This window comes from Equus quagga, chromosome 20 (assembly GCF_021613505.1).
Source record: "Equus quagga isolate Etosha38 chromosome 20, UCLA_HA_Equagga_1.0, whole genome shotgun sequence".
Taxonomy (NCBI): domain Eukaryota; kingdom Metazoa; phylum Chordata; class Mammalia; order Perissodactyla; family Equidae; genus Equus; species Equus quagga.
Genome location: NC_060286.1, coordinates 13,366,714 through 13,382,697, shown reverse-complemented (window position 1 = coordinate 13,382,697; position 15,984 = coordinate 13,366,714). Strand labels below are relative to the sequence as shown.

Genomic DNA, 15,984 nt, shown 5'->3' with positions numbered 1-15,984 from the left:
AAAAGGTCGAATTACAGAAGAATCCATTTTGATTGGAAAACAAGCTGTTCACTTCTAGGTGTGGAACAGATGCTGCAGTTTAGGCACAAGGAAGTAAAAAGTACCTCTCCTGTCACAGGAGTCCTTGCACAGCCTCTTCTTCAGTCCCACAGCAACCCCACATTGATCAGAGGTGTCACAATGTAAAACCCATTGGAGGCGGGGCAGAGATATAGTTTCATATAGTCGTTCAAAGGAGTAGAACACTTCTGACTACTGCTTCTAATCTTTGCTGACAGTAATTTAGGACTAGAATTGCTCCCCCAGAAAAATATTATGCACTAAAAACAGAACCAAGGCAGTGAAAGTGATTGGGAAATTAGGCCACATAAATTAAGAGCTAAGTATGAATATTTAAAAACTGATAAAAAGAATGATATTTTTATTACTATGGAAAAAAACACATTATCAACAACCTAAAGAAACTGCATGGCTATAAGACACAGCTGTATATAGTTTATTCTGCATTTGATTATAATTATTGCAGCCAAGTTATTCATGTCAGATCTAGCACTAGAGAAGCCATGAGAAAACACCAAGTTGAATTAGAGCTCATATCAACATAAACATGATAGTCATTACGAAGATCAGGTATGGGCACTTCTTGCTTTGACTTCGTAGGTATCACTTTGGTAACTCCTTTATAGACTTTGTTTTTAAGGGACCTTGATGGCTTATCATATTTATCGTACTTCTAAGTGACACCATGAAAATGGGCTTCACTGGAACTACAGCTCTAAGAACAGAGCCCATCATCAAAATTCATGGCAGATTATATGATTTTTAGGACCAGCTGTCTGATCACCCAAAAAGGGATTTACTATAAAAAAAGAAAACCACATCTCTAAGTACCTAAATGGTTACAATATCTTCAGAAATAAGGCACTTTTGTCTTTTCCCAGGAACATCCAGTTCTCTTGGAATCAAACCGACCAAAGTCAAATTGCACAGATTATCCCTACCTACAAACCTGGGTGTATATACGTTAACCAAAGCACTCTGCCACTGCTCACTAACATTGCAGCTCAGCTTGCATGCACTGTACTTTGCACTCACAAAGTTCCAGTTCTACGAGTTATCAGACTAAGTTCACATTTAGAGGAACACAGGGCACTGAGAACTACCCAAGCAGCTACTTACAGATGACTGCGTGTGCTTTTTCCATTGCATCTTTTCTTCCAGCTCTCCTGGAAACAAGCACTGCCACAGCCCCTTGATGAGCCAGCAGAGCCCAGTCATCTGGCAACCATGACTGGTCTCTGGCATCTGAGAAGAACATCAACTAAAGAAAATGAGAGGATAAAAAAAGAAGTGAACACAGACAATTCATTTTTCACCCCCTCAAATTCTGCAGTTCCACTTGCTTGACTCAAAATTAATTTTGCTTTGAATGCTGTGTAAACAAATGCTAGGGCCCTATCCAATTTTCAGACCACTTTGCCATGTGCCTCGTATAGGGCTCAGTAATGTTACTGCTGGCATGGGTGCTCCATAAAGCATATGACTTACTGATGTCATATTTTAAATAAGGATACATTTCTCAACCAATACGACATCATGTGGGAAAATTTAGCTTTGTCATCTGTTTGTCATGAGAGCTTGAGAAAGTTATATAATCCCTTTCAGCTGTACCTTTATCTCATCATTAAAATGAGAGTAAGAAAACCTGTCTTCTTTATTATTATTAACTTGTGAGGCTTATTCATTATTCAAAATGAACAAAAACAGTTTGCAAACTCAGTGACATCAAGGAGTTAGTGCACTGTTTCACCTTAAGAAAAATTCTCATATGGCCTTAAAGAATGGAGAGGTCACACGAAATATCTAAAAATCATACCATCTTGTATACAAAAGTCCCTTTTGTCTAGCTAGAAGTTTGAAGTTACCCAAAGTTTCATTAATCTGCCACTCTGTGAACAAGAAAGGTACCAACATGATTGCTCCTCCATTAGGAATGGAAAAGCTTGAGGTCAAATTGGATGAAACCGCTTACTCAGGGACACCCAGCAGCTCCTTGGCAGGAATGGAAAAACAAGGCTGGACCTGCATTATTGAACAGGATTATCAGTTTACATTCCCTCCATCCATTTAAGGACATTTCCAAACCATGGTCCCAATCTTCATATGTGCTTACCACTCAATGGGCCACCATTAAAAAATTAAATTTCTTTTTAAAAAATGGGGAAAGAGTTCCAGCCCCCAAACATCTATTTGCCAGATGATTTAAATAGGACATCACAGGCCTCTGACTTATGGACCACTTAATCACAGAGCCCAGGGATGTAATGCATCCAAAATGATGCCTCTGCAGAAACAGAGTCAAATCACAGGTTCATCCTTCTAAGGTAGATGAACGAAATTCCACGCAGTTTGCTGGGCATGGAGGTCTTTTCAATAATATCTTGAAATGCAATAACGAATTGATATCATCTCACTTTTAGAAAGACTACTTTATATGGTTAATTTTATTTTTATGAAAACAGACAAAACCTAAACATAACAGAAAATATAAAGGGATTTGCAGCGAAAAGAAAGTCTCTCTCTTTTCCCTGTTCTCCAGGTACCAATTCCTCTCCCTAGAAACAATCTTATAAAGATAAGCTATGCAAATGTGCATGTGTGTGTAATTTATACAAATGGTAGCATATTAGACATACTGTTCTCATTTTGCTTTCTTTATTTAACAGTGTATTGGATTTTGTTCCATTACCACTGCAGATCTTCCTTATTCTTTTAAAAAATTGCATAGTATATTCCATGGTGTACCATAATATATTTAATCATCCCCTACTGATGGACATTTAAGTTGTTTCCAAGCCTCTGCTATTACAAATAATGATGTGATAACTATGCTTATGTCAGTCATTTTGCGCAAATGAAAGTATAAATGTAGGAAAATTCGTAAGAGTGAAATTGCTTAGTCAAAGGATCCGCACATTTAAATTTTTTATAGATTGTCCTTTACAGAAGTTGTATCAATTTATCATTCCACCAAAAGTAAAAGACCAACTGCTTCCTCAAACCCTTGACAATTCAGTTTTTATCAAACTTCTTTATCTTTGACAATCTGATAGGTAACTAATGCTATTTCTCTTAATCTTTATTATGATTGAAGTTGGACATTTTTTTTAAGTTTAAAACTCATTAAACATAAACATTCAAACTCTGTGATCTGTCTGTCCTTGTCCTTTATCCATTTTTCTACCAGATTGTTGGTCATTGTTTTCTTATTTATAGATGCTCTTTATTCAGTAAAGAAAATAGCCTTAGTCTGTGATATGTGTGAGACATTTTCTCCAGATTCTCATTTGTCATTTGATTTTGCTTTGATGGATTTTTTGTTATGCATAAATTTCATTTTTAAGTATTTAAATTTATAGTTTCTTTCATGGCTTCTGGGTTTTGTATATACTTGAAAAAGATTTTCTCATGCAGAGATTATGTTCAATGGTTTTCCTAATATATAGTCATATTAGCTACAAAGTATGGTTAATGCTCCTCCTTTCCAATTTTTTTACTTGTAATTTATTTTCCTTGCAAGATTGCTTTGGATAGTATCTTTATAACAACATTAAATGATAGTAGGAATAGAGATAATTGTTACTTTAATAAACTTCATGGTAACGCTTTTGGTGTTTCCCTGTTAAGCAAGAAGGTGGCCTCTCAAATGAGATCTATACATACATATACATAAACATATGAGAAAAGTATCCTTACATGAAAGACAATATAGTATAGTAGTTAAAAGCATAAGCTCTGAAACTAAATTCTTCTACATATAAACTGTATGGTCTTGAGTAAATAAGTTACTTAACCCCTTTGTGCTTCTGAAGATAATATTATTGCCTCGTAAGGTTTTTGGAAGAATTAGATGAGTTAGAACTCATACAGTGCTTAGAAAAGTGCCTAGAATGCAGTAAGCATTCACACCAGAGATCCTTGTGAACACTGCCAATCCAGGGACATTACCAAACCAGCACTTCTTCCTATCAAATTTTAATCTGCAGGTTTTCAGGCCATACAAGTGGTTTAAATTTTTAGCCCTAAACCCACAAGCCAAATTTTGGTTAGAAATTCTTACATGGGCAGAGATCTTTGTTGCCCAGTGTCTAGAATGGTGCTTGGCACAGAATAGGCACTCAATAAATATTTGTTGAATGAATGAATGGGATATTCCTCCATCTTTTTCTTTTCTTCACCCCCTTTCTTTTCCTGACCCATCCAGAACCATGGCTGAGAAAGGCATGCTTCAGGGTGAATTTTTTCTAGTTTACCCATTAAGGGTATCACCCCTTGGGAGTCTCAGCTACAAGTAAGGGTCCCCCATTTAACCTTTTATCCTGCTTGAGCCCCAGCTTTGTGTCCAATTCCCCCAACTCTGAGTGTGCTGTGTGCCCATTCGAACCCAGGCTCTAATCCACTAAGGATTAGCAGTTGCTCTCAGGGGAAAATCCTCCTGAGTTTTTTTCCTTCTGAGAAATATTATTTTTTCAGTTGTTTCTGGCTTACTTTATCTCCAGCTGAACTATGCTTTAAAAGATAGATTTTAGGGGGCTGGCCTGGTGGCACAGCAGTGAAGTTCACATGTTCCACTTGGCAGCCTGGGATTCGCCAGTTCAGATGCCTGGTGTGGACCTACGCACTGCTTAGCAAGCCATGCTGTGGCAGGTGTCCTACATATAAAGTGGAGGAAGATGGGCATGAATGTTAGCTCAGGGCCAATCTTCCTCAGCAAAAGGAGGAGGTTTAGTGGATGTTAGCTAATCTTCCTCAAAAAAAAAAAAAAAAAAAGATTTTATATTTTAACCAGAATTTTTAGGTGTAATGTACTCATCCTCTATCATATTGCTAGAAGTAGAATTCATTATAACCATCTGTTTAAAAGTGATATAATATAAACATCAATGTGGAAGAATGGGTTAGAAGAAAGCTAGTATCTCTTAGTTCATGATATTATCTCTTTACCCCATGGAAGTTATAGACATTTCTTTTGTGTGTTCTAAATTAGAACACTTTTTATTATTATTTCATATTAGATTAATAACACTAGCTATAACTTATTGAGTACTACTGTGCACCAGGCATTTTATCTATATTATCTCTAATCATTATAGTAACTTTCCAGACACACTTATTGGCCTTATTTTAAAAGTGAAGACACTGAAAACCAGAGTATTTATGCAACTTTTCCAATGATTCAAAGTAATGAGAAGTTGCAGTAGACATGTTTTATGGCACCTGCCCACCTACCAGCTTCTCAGGGATGTTACTTCCCCCTGACGATGGGTAGCAGCCATGGTTTACCCCACATGATCCTACCGTCATATCCCACCAAGCCCACAAAAGGTACTAACTTGACCTAAGGATCCACAGTTCTTCGGTTGGTCAGAGCCCTCTTACCAACATAAAAGCTGATCTGGGCCAATCAGGTTCTCCCTCTTCTATAAGAACATTGCCAGTGCTGGGTTATCCCTAACAGTCAAAATTTTCCTTTAAAAAGTAAGTGTTAGAAAAACAAAAATCCAGAAGTTCTAAATGGTTAGGGTCTTGAGAACAAGTAGCAAAGGGTTATGTTTCTCAGCCCTCTGCCCCATTTATCTTTGTAAATACAATGTTTCTTATTTAAACAAGAACTACAGCCTAATTGGAAGTGTTGTAGTTAAGGAACAATACAATAACTTCTCCCATAAGATTACTCTACCCCTTACTAAATCTCAATATTTCTAAGACCAGAGGAAACAGGAAAAAGATCCACTATTTGTTTGAAAACTTCTCTGCTTGGAATTGGTTAAATTTAAAGCACTTGTACAGTATCGACACAGTCCCTTATTGTACTAGAAAGAGTCAAAGTGAATTGTAGCACTGCACAAAAATGTACTGACTCTCTTTAATCCTTACTAATTAATTCATTCATTTATTCAATAAACATATATTGGTTGAGCACCTTCTGTGCTCTCAGAACTGTGCTCGGTGCTAGGGATACAGTGGTGAACAAAACAGATTTGGTTCTTACCTTCATGGTATTTCCATTCTAGCAGGAAAAACCAACATCAAACAAATAAATGCACGAATAATTAATTATAATAGCAAGAAAAAGCTATAAAAGGGAAATAAGATCTCTAATAGAGGGACTAGAAAATGAGGAATTAGCATAAAAAATGAATATTACAGATAAATCTTACTCATTATGGATGCAAAATTCTAAATAAAATATTAGCAAAAAGAATCCAGCAACACCGTGAAAGAATAATCACCATAACCAAACAGGGTTCATACAAGTAATGCTAAGATAGTTCAATATTAAGAAATCTGTTAATATAATTTACCATTTCAGAACACCAAAAGAGAAAAATTATGTTATCACCTCCATACATAATAAAATGCATTTTATAAAATTCACCATCTATTCTTGATTAAAACAATTAAATAATACATATTTGTAATGACTGCTTACTACATTCTAGGCACTTTAATAAGCACTTTATGAGTTCTAACTCATCTAATCCTTCCAAAAACCCTATAAGCCAATAATATTACAATCAGACCACACAAGGTCTAATAGGTATTCTAAGAACAATGGGAAGCCACTCAACGGGTTAAACAGAGGCCTAATGTCATCAGATTTGCATTTTGAAAAGATCACTCTGCCTATAATATGAAGGTACAAGAGCAAATATGGGACAACTAGTTAGGAAGCTGTTCGAGTAGTCCTAGTGATTAACAGAAACACTAGGGCTGCCAAATTAAGAAATTGGGAAATTATTAAGAAATTAAACTTGGGGAGAGCTACAAAGAGTTACTGAATAGAGAGATGATATGTATAAAGAAGTATTTTAAGTGAATTGGAAGAGGGAGGGGAGTTATAGCAAGAGAGACCAGTTAGGAAACTGTTGCAATAGATAAAGCATGAGGTAGTGACAGCTTGAACTAGGGTGATGGCAGAGAAAATGGAAAGGAAGGCAGAGATGCAAGAGACTCTGCACTTCATGAAAAATCCGCAGAGCTCAACATACACCTGCACCATGGTCGTGGATAGGTCTGTGCCTTCACGCACTCACTTCTTTGTGCCCAAACATATCTTACTCTTCTCTTTATTGCAGCAATCAGCACAACTTTGACACATGGTAGGCTCACAACAAATCAATGAAAGAAATAACTGACAAAACAGTGACAGAGAGAGATATTTCTGCAATTATGTTCAGAGCCTACAGCTCTTTCTTCCCTTTTTTGTGGAGGGGAGAAGGTACTTTCTTTTAAGTGTTCTTATTGGGAACTGTAGTTAGAAGAAACTAAGGTGATGTGACAAGTAAATGCAGTGTGGGATCCTGGATTGTATCCTGAAGCAGAAAAAGTATATTAGTGGGGAAAACTGGAGAAATTTAAATAACGTCTGTTGATTAGCAAATACAATTTTGTGGATGTTAATGTCCCAATTTTGATAACTGCACTATGCCCAAGTTCGATGTTAGCATTAGGGGAAGCTGAGTGAAAGATATATGGGAACTCTCTGTACTATATTTGTAACTTTTTTCTAAGTGTAAAATATTTCAAAATTTAGAAATAAATAAATATCTTCATTGATGGCAAATCTTTATTTTTTTAAGAATAGAACTGAATTTGAAAACAAAAAAGAAAAGAAAAATTAGTGTAGAACAAAGTCTGGTGAGAAGGTCAGTAATCTATCTGGGTAATAAATTTCTTTGCAGGGGAGGGGTTGATTAAAAAAATGTGGTGTGACTTTAAGTAAAATATGAGACTGGTTTTCTTTTTACAGTTTATAAATGGCTTCTAAAGGCAATTCAAAAGGAAGAGTTCTAAAAATATTTTTTGTAATGACAGCATCGTTGGATTAGTGTAAAGAGTGGCTCTGTTGAAGAATAGCACTCATTTAAACATTGTACCTTATGGTATACTTATTTTTAAAAATCACTCTTCATTACCTTATGGTCACACCTCAGGGTGTTAAAGCAGTTTCTATGCACTCAGTAAGTGAAAGAAAAGTTAATTGAATGCAAATCATTTATCATGTCTCTGCTTTCTGATGCAAGAGTCTTGAGTTTTTAATCTGTTCTGTTATAGAAGATCTTCTCATTTTACCTTTTTGAGGTTATGAACAAATTTATTACTCTTTAGCAGAAATTTGCTGTTCTTTGGAGGAAAAAGAAAAGTACAAAGAAAAGCAGAGTGACAGAGAGTGAGTGGCCTACAGGCCGTGTGTGGTCAACAATGTCTGTTCTCCCGGGTCATATCTCTTTTGGCCTCACAATGTATTCTATTTAGGTGAATACTGAGCATCCACTGGACATATTCACCAATCTGTTGCTCATGACATCTGCAACACTTTAAGGAGAATTTATAACCTGGGATCTTATCCATCAGTGAATAAGTTCAGATATTCATTCATTAGAATTTGTGTTGGAAGGCCTTTGAGCCACATAACCAAAAAATTTAAAACTATATATGAAATTATATAAATATTTATAAACAATTGCCCAAATAGGCACTGTGCTTAAGTCTATAACAAAACAGAAGCATTTTATTTATTTCTCTAATGAAGCAACAAGGTATAGGATATAGGTTCAAGCCTTAGAATCAATGTCTTAATTTCTCTTCCTTTTTGCCACTTAATTTGCCTATATTTTTCCTGTCTTGCTTATAAAACAGATATAATAACATTGTTACCTTCCAAGGGATTTATGTCAATTAATGAATATGGCTGTAAAACATTTTGCAAACATGAAGTGTTACATAAATACTTACTAATTCCTTGAATGTACTCATTATATTGCACACTTTGAAGCTTAATATTTGCTTATAACTCTACACTTCAGATTTCCCCAAGGAAGAAATTCCAACTTTACTTGCCTGTGGCTTTACAGACATTTCTTTATATAAGCAAAGTCCAATTCAACAGGACATAGAACCAGGAACAAATACAACCAACCAAAAACCAAGCAGTATTCACAGATGCTCTAAGCCTGTGAATGTACAAAATGCGCCCAAGTAACAGTTAAGCACATTCATTCAGCATTTCCAGTAGGGGATTGTAATAGAAATGTAACAACTTACAGAGTTAGATAGTAAAAATTAAAAGCTCACTGTATAACCTCATGACTCTCAAATTCTCTGCTTAAACAGAATCCCATATTTTTTCACTATTCAAAGGGCAGAATCGTATGAAGTCTAAAAGAAAATTTTATATCTGAACATTATATAAAATTGTTATATATTTAAATAATATATAGAGCCTCTCTTGCTCTAGTTTTATAGTTTTCTCAGTGAATCCCTTCAAATCACCACTACTCATGCTCTACTTAGCCAGGATGAAACTATCCTCACTTGAAAACACAGTGTCATACTAAAAATTACTAAGATGATTAAATGATATGGTACATGAAATATTCTGCACAGTTTAACTGTTTTGTAGCAAGCACTCAATAAACACTTACACAATAAGTATACAGTAAGTACAATAAATAGTACTTCCAAAAAATGATGTGTAATTAATAATAATTAACTCTGACAAATCAATTGTGTCCAATAAAAATGATATTATGAAAGGCTTAGAAAATGTCAATACCTCTACTTGTATATTAAACCCATGACACTTAAACACAAGTTAATAAATATTTAGCTCATATCTTGATAATAGTAAACTCATCACAATGAGAGTAACAAGATCAAGAAAACAAATACTCGATATAACAATTTTAAAACATTGATACATTATAAAATACAACACAGAAGCCATCATATATAACTGTACAAATTTAACAACAAAATGCTATGTATATCCCTCAAAAGCTTCAACTGAAAGAATGACTATCACACTAAGATGGTAGATAGGAAAGTAACTGTTATTCAACTATATTACACTCAGAGTGCACAAGTGAAGGAGTAAATTATAGCAGGTCAGCATGCAATCTATATAAATGGGTTGGTATAAAAACGAGTGGTTTTCCAATACTGTCACTGGGAAATTTATATTACGTAACAGAAAATAGTTCAATTCCACCTTAATAGATTCAGATATAAAAGAAAACAAATATGATTTGGTGCCAAGCACATTGTTCAATGAGGCTGAAGGGTTTGCCGTGACTCAGGATTGGGCGGCTCTCACTAACAATGATCACAAGTATTTAGGATAAAAAAGTAAACTAAGCATGGGTGCCACAACTCCTAGAGCATCAGTAAGTTCATGCAGGAAAAAACATATAAATGTACTGGATGTAGAAAAACTCTCACCAAAACATTAAGACTTCTTTCACGCCAGAAAATTCCTACTGGACAGAAACTATGTCTGTCGTGAATGCTGGCAGGCCTGCAGCCAGAAGTCAGAGCTGATTACTCATCGGAAGATTCATGCCGCAGAGAAACATCGTGGATGTGTGGGAAATATCTTGCTAGGAAATCACATCTTCAACTGCATCATTTAATTAATACACGTGAAAAACCTACATATGAACTAACTGTGGGAAGGTCTTCCCTAACAGGTCAAATAGGAAGAAACCTCAGAAGGCTCACGCTTAAAAGAAAGGCTATCAATGCAGTGACTGCTAAGGGCTCCATCCGGTTACTCTGACAGCCAGACATCTGTTGCTCGTATGCATCAGAGCATTCACACAGGAGAGAACAACCACTTGTTTTCTGAAAGTGATAAAGTCTTCTCACAGGAATCAGACTTCACTATAAGTAGACACACCACACTGAAGAGATCCATATAAATGTATTACATGTGAGAAACACTTCAACTCAAACTGCTCAACTGGACGAGTGAAATTTCATTCCCAAGAGAAACTCTTAACAATGCCTGGCTGAAGGGACCTTTTCTTATTTGCACCAGTCTCACTGAGTATCACACTTTTCTTTTGACAGTTTAATGCATTAGAAAGAGCCTTCCTGTAGAACATACTAAAATTTGCATTTCTTTACATATTATTGAGGTTATTATTGGCAAAGTGTAGTTATTCATCTACGAACTACTCGTTCTAAACTCTTACCTATTTTTCTTATGGGTTTTCTTTAATTGATTTCTACAATTCTGAATATATTATGGATATTAGCCACTCATTTGTTATGCATTGCAATAATTTTATTTTAGCTTTCATTATAGTATTATTTACAATAGGGCCAGTATTGATTAATCCAAGTTACAAATAATAGTTTTCCTCCAAGAAAGCTAAAAGTAGGTAATGCAAATTCCAGTGAGAATTAATAAAATCAGAAAACCAACAGAATATATTTTAAACATAAGTATGCTATTCTACTCAACAGAATGCATAAAATACTTTCAGGCAAAAATTAGACATCAGAGGTCAAAACCTTATGACAGTTCAGAGAACTTTAAGACAGCCAACCTTAAAAGCATGTCTTTGTAATTTAGGGAAGAGATTGACTAATTATATAAGGTAAATATTCTTTCTATGTCGTGAGTTCATTAAATTTGTGAAGAAGAAAATGATGACATGCCCACTAAACATGCACTACATTGGTTTTCCCTAAAGGTTGGCATCTGTTGCCAGTCTTTTCCTCCTCCTCTTCCCCTTCCCCCTCCTTCTTCTTCTTCTTCTCTCCAAAGCCTCCCCAGTACATAGTTGTACATTGCAGTTGTGGTCCTTCTGGTTGTGCTATGTGGGATGCCACCTCAGCATGGCCTGATGAGCAGTGCTAGGTCTGCGCCCAAGATCCAAACGGGCAAAACCCTGGGCTGCTGAAGCAGAGCGCGCGAACTTAACCACTCAGCCACTGGGCCAGCCCCTGCACTATATTCTTAATACCTTTTCACTGAAGTCTCACTTTCTGAGTGTTAGCTGCATCGGCTTCCAAAACATCTGGCAGGTATTGCACTGGATGACCAAAGAAGACCATGTCCTGGAGCTGGGGAGCCTGGGTGCTGCCACCACTCTTCCCGCTGAATACAGCTTAACAGAACCAGCTGGGACACAGCTGCAGCCCAGCTGTCACCTTTGATTTCCTATGGCGGCACTAAAAACAATCACCCCAGCTTGGTCACATGATAGTTAAATCTGAATTGCTACAGCTATGACTCACAACATTAAAAATTTAAATTTGCCAAGAATTCAGAAAGATTATCTGCATAAAGAATTATGTTTGTAGCTGTGTCATCACATATCCTTGTGCACATATTGTCATTTCATCTGAAGTCAGGTAGACAAAAGGATTGATCATATTTTGTGGAGGGGATAAATATTATATTGGCCAAATGAAGGAGAGAAATATATTATTAAGGCCTATTACTAACACAAATGACTTTAACAGCAAGTAATCATCATATCAACACTCAGAAAAACACTTTTCTCAGCACAGCTGATCAGACCACAAGCTCTGAAGAGCAGGGGACGCAGCTCACCAATTTTTCTGACATCAGTCCTGACACATAACAAGTACTCAATAAAGGTTTTCTGAATGAAAGCGAAAGGAAGCTGGGTAAGTTATATGACAGTAAAATGTCTTCTAATTAGGTGACATTGGGACAAGTCTGATGATTTCTTTACGTGATGCAGAGAAAGTAAGCGGTAGAATATTCCTAATTTCTATAGACTGTCATTTCTAGCCACGGCTCTTACAGAATAAGCGCTCGAGAACCTTCTGACCATAAAGAAGAAGATTTTGGTACCTACTCTGAAGCTTAACCAGGAGGAAAAGGAAGAAAGCATTCAGAGGAGTTAACCAGAAGCACTTCTAGAACTAAGAAGTAAATATTCTCACTAACAAAATCTCTGCTAAGTTCAAGGCTTACTTCAATGATGATCTCCGCTTCAGTCAGTGTCTTACTTAAATATGGGGAACCTTGCTGGTGTCCCTGACCTGATGCCTGCCCTACTTACTTTGGAGAACTTACACTGAAGGTAGGAGTTACAGTCCGATCACTGGGAGGCCATTAGCTCGTTCACATAGGTTATATGTAAATTTTATCAGAGAAGTGGGGAAAATAATCAAGATGCACTATTTTGCTAGCACTTTTCTCCTGGTCAGAGAAAATGCTGAATGTAAATTAGGGACTACTGGCATTTTAATCTTTTATTTACAAATGTAGCTTTATAGATGGGGAACTATGGGATCCCCAGGACATCCCTGGGACTCAGTTTGCAAATGTGTCCATGTGTTGGCTGGTGAGACTGGATATGGTGCCTTTTGCTAGTCTCCTGGAGACCTGGGTTCAGATTCTGAGAGCAGTGATCTGTTCTACACTGTGGTAAGGTAGATAGACGGGGGCGGGGGGGGGGGGGCCGTAGATGGCACACTATGAACCATGTGGGTTCCTTACTCTCAGCCAAGGGAGACGCTGTGGACCTGTACTACGAATCAGAAAATAAAGAAGGTACTGAGAGAATAGCAAGCGAGACCTCAAAGGAGGCATTTGAGATTGTGCCTCAGTGAAGTATGGGAGACCACTGTTAAACGGGGTCAAAAACGTAAACATTCAATGTAAGGAAAGGCCCCAGAGACAAGGCTGTATGAATGCAACATTATACTAGAATTCCTAACTGTGAACGCTAACTGGATTTCCTGTATGAGGTTATGCTAGCGAAAGGTTATGCTTCAATAGTAAAACCCCTAAAGGCTTCAAAAAAATTCCTTTAAAGGCAGTTATGTGTAACACTGCACCTGCCGCGGGAGGGCCCAGCAGAGGTCCTACTATGTGCGGGAGGGTTGGAAGATCGCAGAGTGAAGCTTTTTAGTGGGAGCAGGGCTTTAGGGTAAGCTATAGGAACACATGCACAAAATGAGCAATGAGGTCTCGGGGGCTGGGGAGCATCACACGGGTAACATAACTTGAGTGCCTGGAAAGTACAAAATACAGTCACAAATCAAAGGCTTAATAACATTGTAATGCTTATCACCACAGGTAACCATCTGCTTTGAGTCTATTGTGAGATATAATTGCTCCCTTCTTGCTGGGAACCATTTCAGGGGACCCCGGTGGCACCTCTGGCAACCTGCTCAAGGTAGTCCTTCCCCTTTTGTATTTTGGCAGGAATGGAGAGGTACTGGGTAAGGGAAGTGGTTTCGTAGACTACCGAATTTGCAGTTTAACCAAAACCAAAGGACTCAGAATGGCATTGTAGTGAGGTTGTGCTCGATATACTTCTCAGAAAAGAGCGAACTGCCACCCGTTTGCACATTTGATATGTGAAAAGAGGCCTTGAAAGCAGACACCTACTCACCAAGAGCAAATAATAATTTAAGATGGATGAACTGAAAAGACATGCAACAGCACAACCACATGAGAGCTTTTGTGTATGTAAATTTGCTTGCTTTTTAAACCACTGCTATCCTGTTTCTGAAAACTTATGCCCAGCCTCTATTCTCTTCTAATAGAACCCAATCAGTTTCTGACAGCTCCTTCCCAAACAGCTGTCTTTCATTTAATTTCATTTGGTGAGCAAACCGTTTCAAGTTGCACGCACAAGCATACTGTGAAGAATTCATTTTCTTTAGTTTCCTGGCGACGATAAAAGAATTTAATAATTAAAAAAAAGTTGAACTTTGGCCTGAAATGTTGCTGTCCTGCCGAAATGGTGAATTATACAAGTGGAAGTGATCCAAAGGTTATTTGGTCCACCCCCTACCATGAAAAAAGAGCCTACACAGATCCTTTCATGTAATTTTCTTACTTCTCCTTTTAAAATCTTGTAAGAAAAATTCTGCATTCTCACTAAATAAATTTGGTCCACCTTGATAATTTGAAGAATAAACTTCCCTAGGAATAAGTACGGGGGGAACAAAAAGGATATAGCACTCACAAACTGGAACAAGTCAGAATATAGAATTAAAAAACAAGTACGATCCTAGAATGCGTGCACAGGAGAATATTAGGGAAGACTTTTGTGAAGGAAGCTGGGTTCTTGAAGGAGAGACACAGTACTGCACGATCGTTCAGAGCATGGGCTTTAGAGTTTAATAGGCACAGATTCAGATTCTACCAATGCTATTATAAGTTCTCTTATCTCAAAATGAGTATTAACAACAACATTTGTTGAGCTCTTGTTATATTTCAGGCACTATTCCAAGTGTTTTACATGTATTAATTAAAGAGAAGTGCTTACATTACAGTTGTATAGATTAAATAAAACAATGTACTTAAAGCACTTAGCACAACTCCTGTGTTCAATAAATGGTAATAGTTATTATTTCTACTTTTGCTCATGAAAACCTAAACTGACCATCAATAAGCTTTTGGCACCCAAAGACCTAAGAAAAGAAACTAAAATAAGTAATGCCACTTTGCTCTCTCCCTACTTCCCTTCCACCCAATGTAGGAAACAACCTAGAGACAGATGTGAGACAGGAAGGAAATCAGTTTTGTCCTTTTACCCAAGTAATAATGGTAAGAAGGGGGAGTATGGAATAGTATGAACACCTTCGATTTCTCTCAGGACAGTTAAGAATCTCCTCATCTCCACTTCTTTTCACCTCCCCACCCCATGCTACTTGTACCATTCTCTGAATTTCTAAGCCACCAGGATCTTGAATGCCACACGGTGCCTCCAAGAACAGGTCTGCTGTCCCTTGTACACAGCTTTGCGCCTATGGTAAACCTCCAGCTTTCACAGAAGACACACTAAACTTACTTTTCCAATTTCTCAGCAGCTCCTGAACGTGATAGTCCTTGGAAACAGCAGATGTCTAGTGATGAACTTCAGCAGAATTTGGGCCTCAGACTCTAATTTATTAATAATACTTAAGTCTCTGCATCTCTCCAGGTAATAAAACTAGACTTCTAATGTTCAGTTCAAGCACAATGTAAACCCAAGGGACGTATAACTCAAGAGTGACTATGAAGCCACTCGTCCAAGAGATTTTTCCCTATTTGTGGGGGACACATTTAGTGTAAAGTAGAGAAGAATGACTTGTTTCAGACTGAAGATGAATATATTCAACATCTACCTAATATAACAGGGAAAATAAATGAGAAAACCA

At 37.1% G+C, this 15,984-nt stretch overlaps 1 protein-coding gene across 10 annotated transcripts in view; it reads right to left on the bottom strand.

Moving 5' to 3' along the window:
• The window catches only part of LOC124231003 (DNA repair protein RAD51 homolog 2), a 560,668-nt gene that overhangs the window by 318,366 nt on the left and 226,318 nt on the right, over positions 1–15,984 (bottom strand). For 2 of the 10 annotated variants that reach the window (XM_046647618.1, XM_046647617.1), the window contains exon 9: positions 1,180–1,321. The exons of the other annotated variants lie outside the window; for them this stretch is intronic. In XM_046647618.1, coding sequence (XP_046503574.1) covers positions 1,180–1,321 — 142 coding nt within the window. The remainder of the gene's footprint in view (positions 1–1,179; positions 1,322–15,984) is intronic. 10 annotated transcript variants of the gene reach the window in all.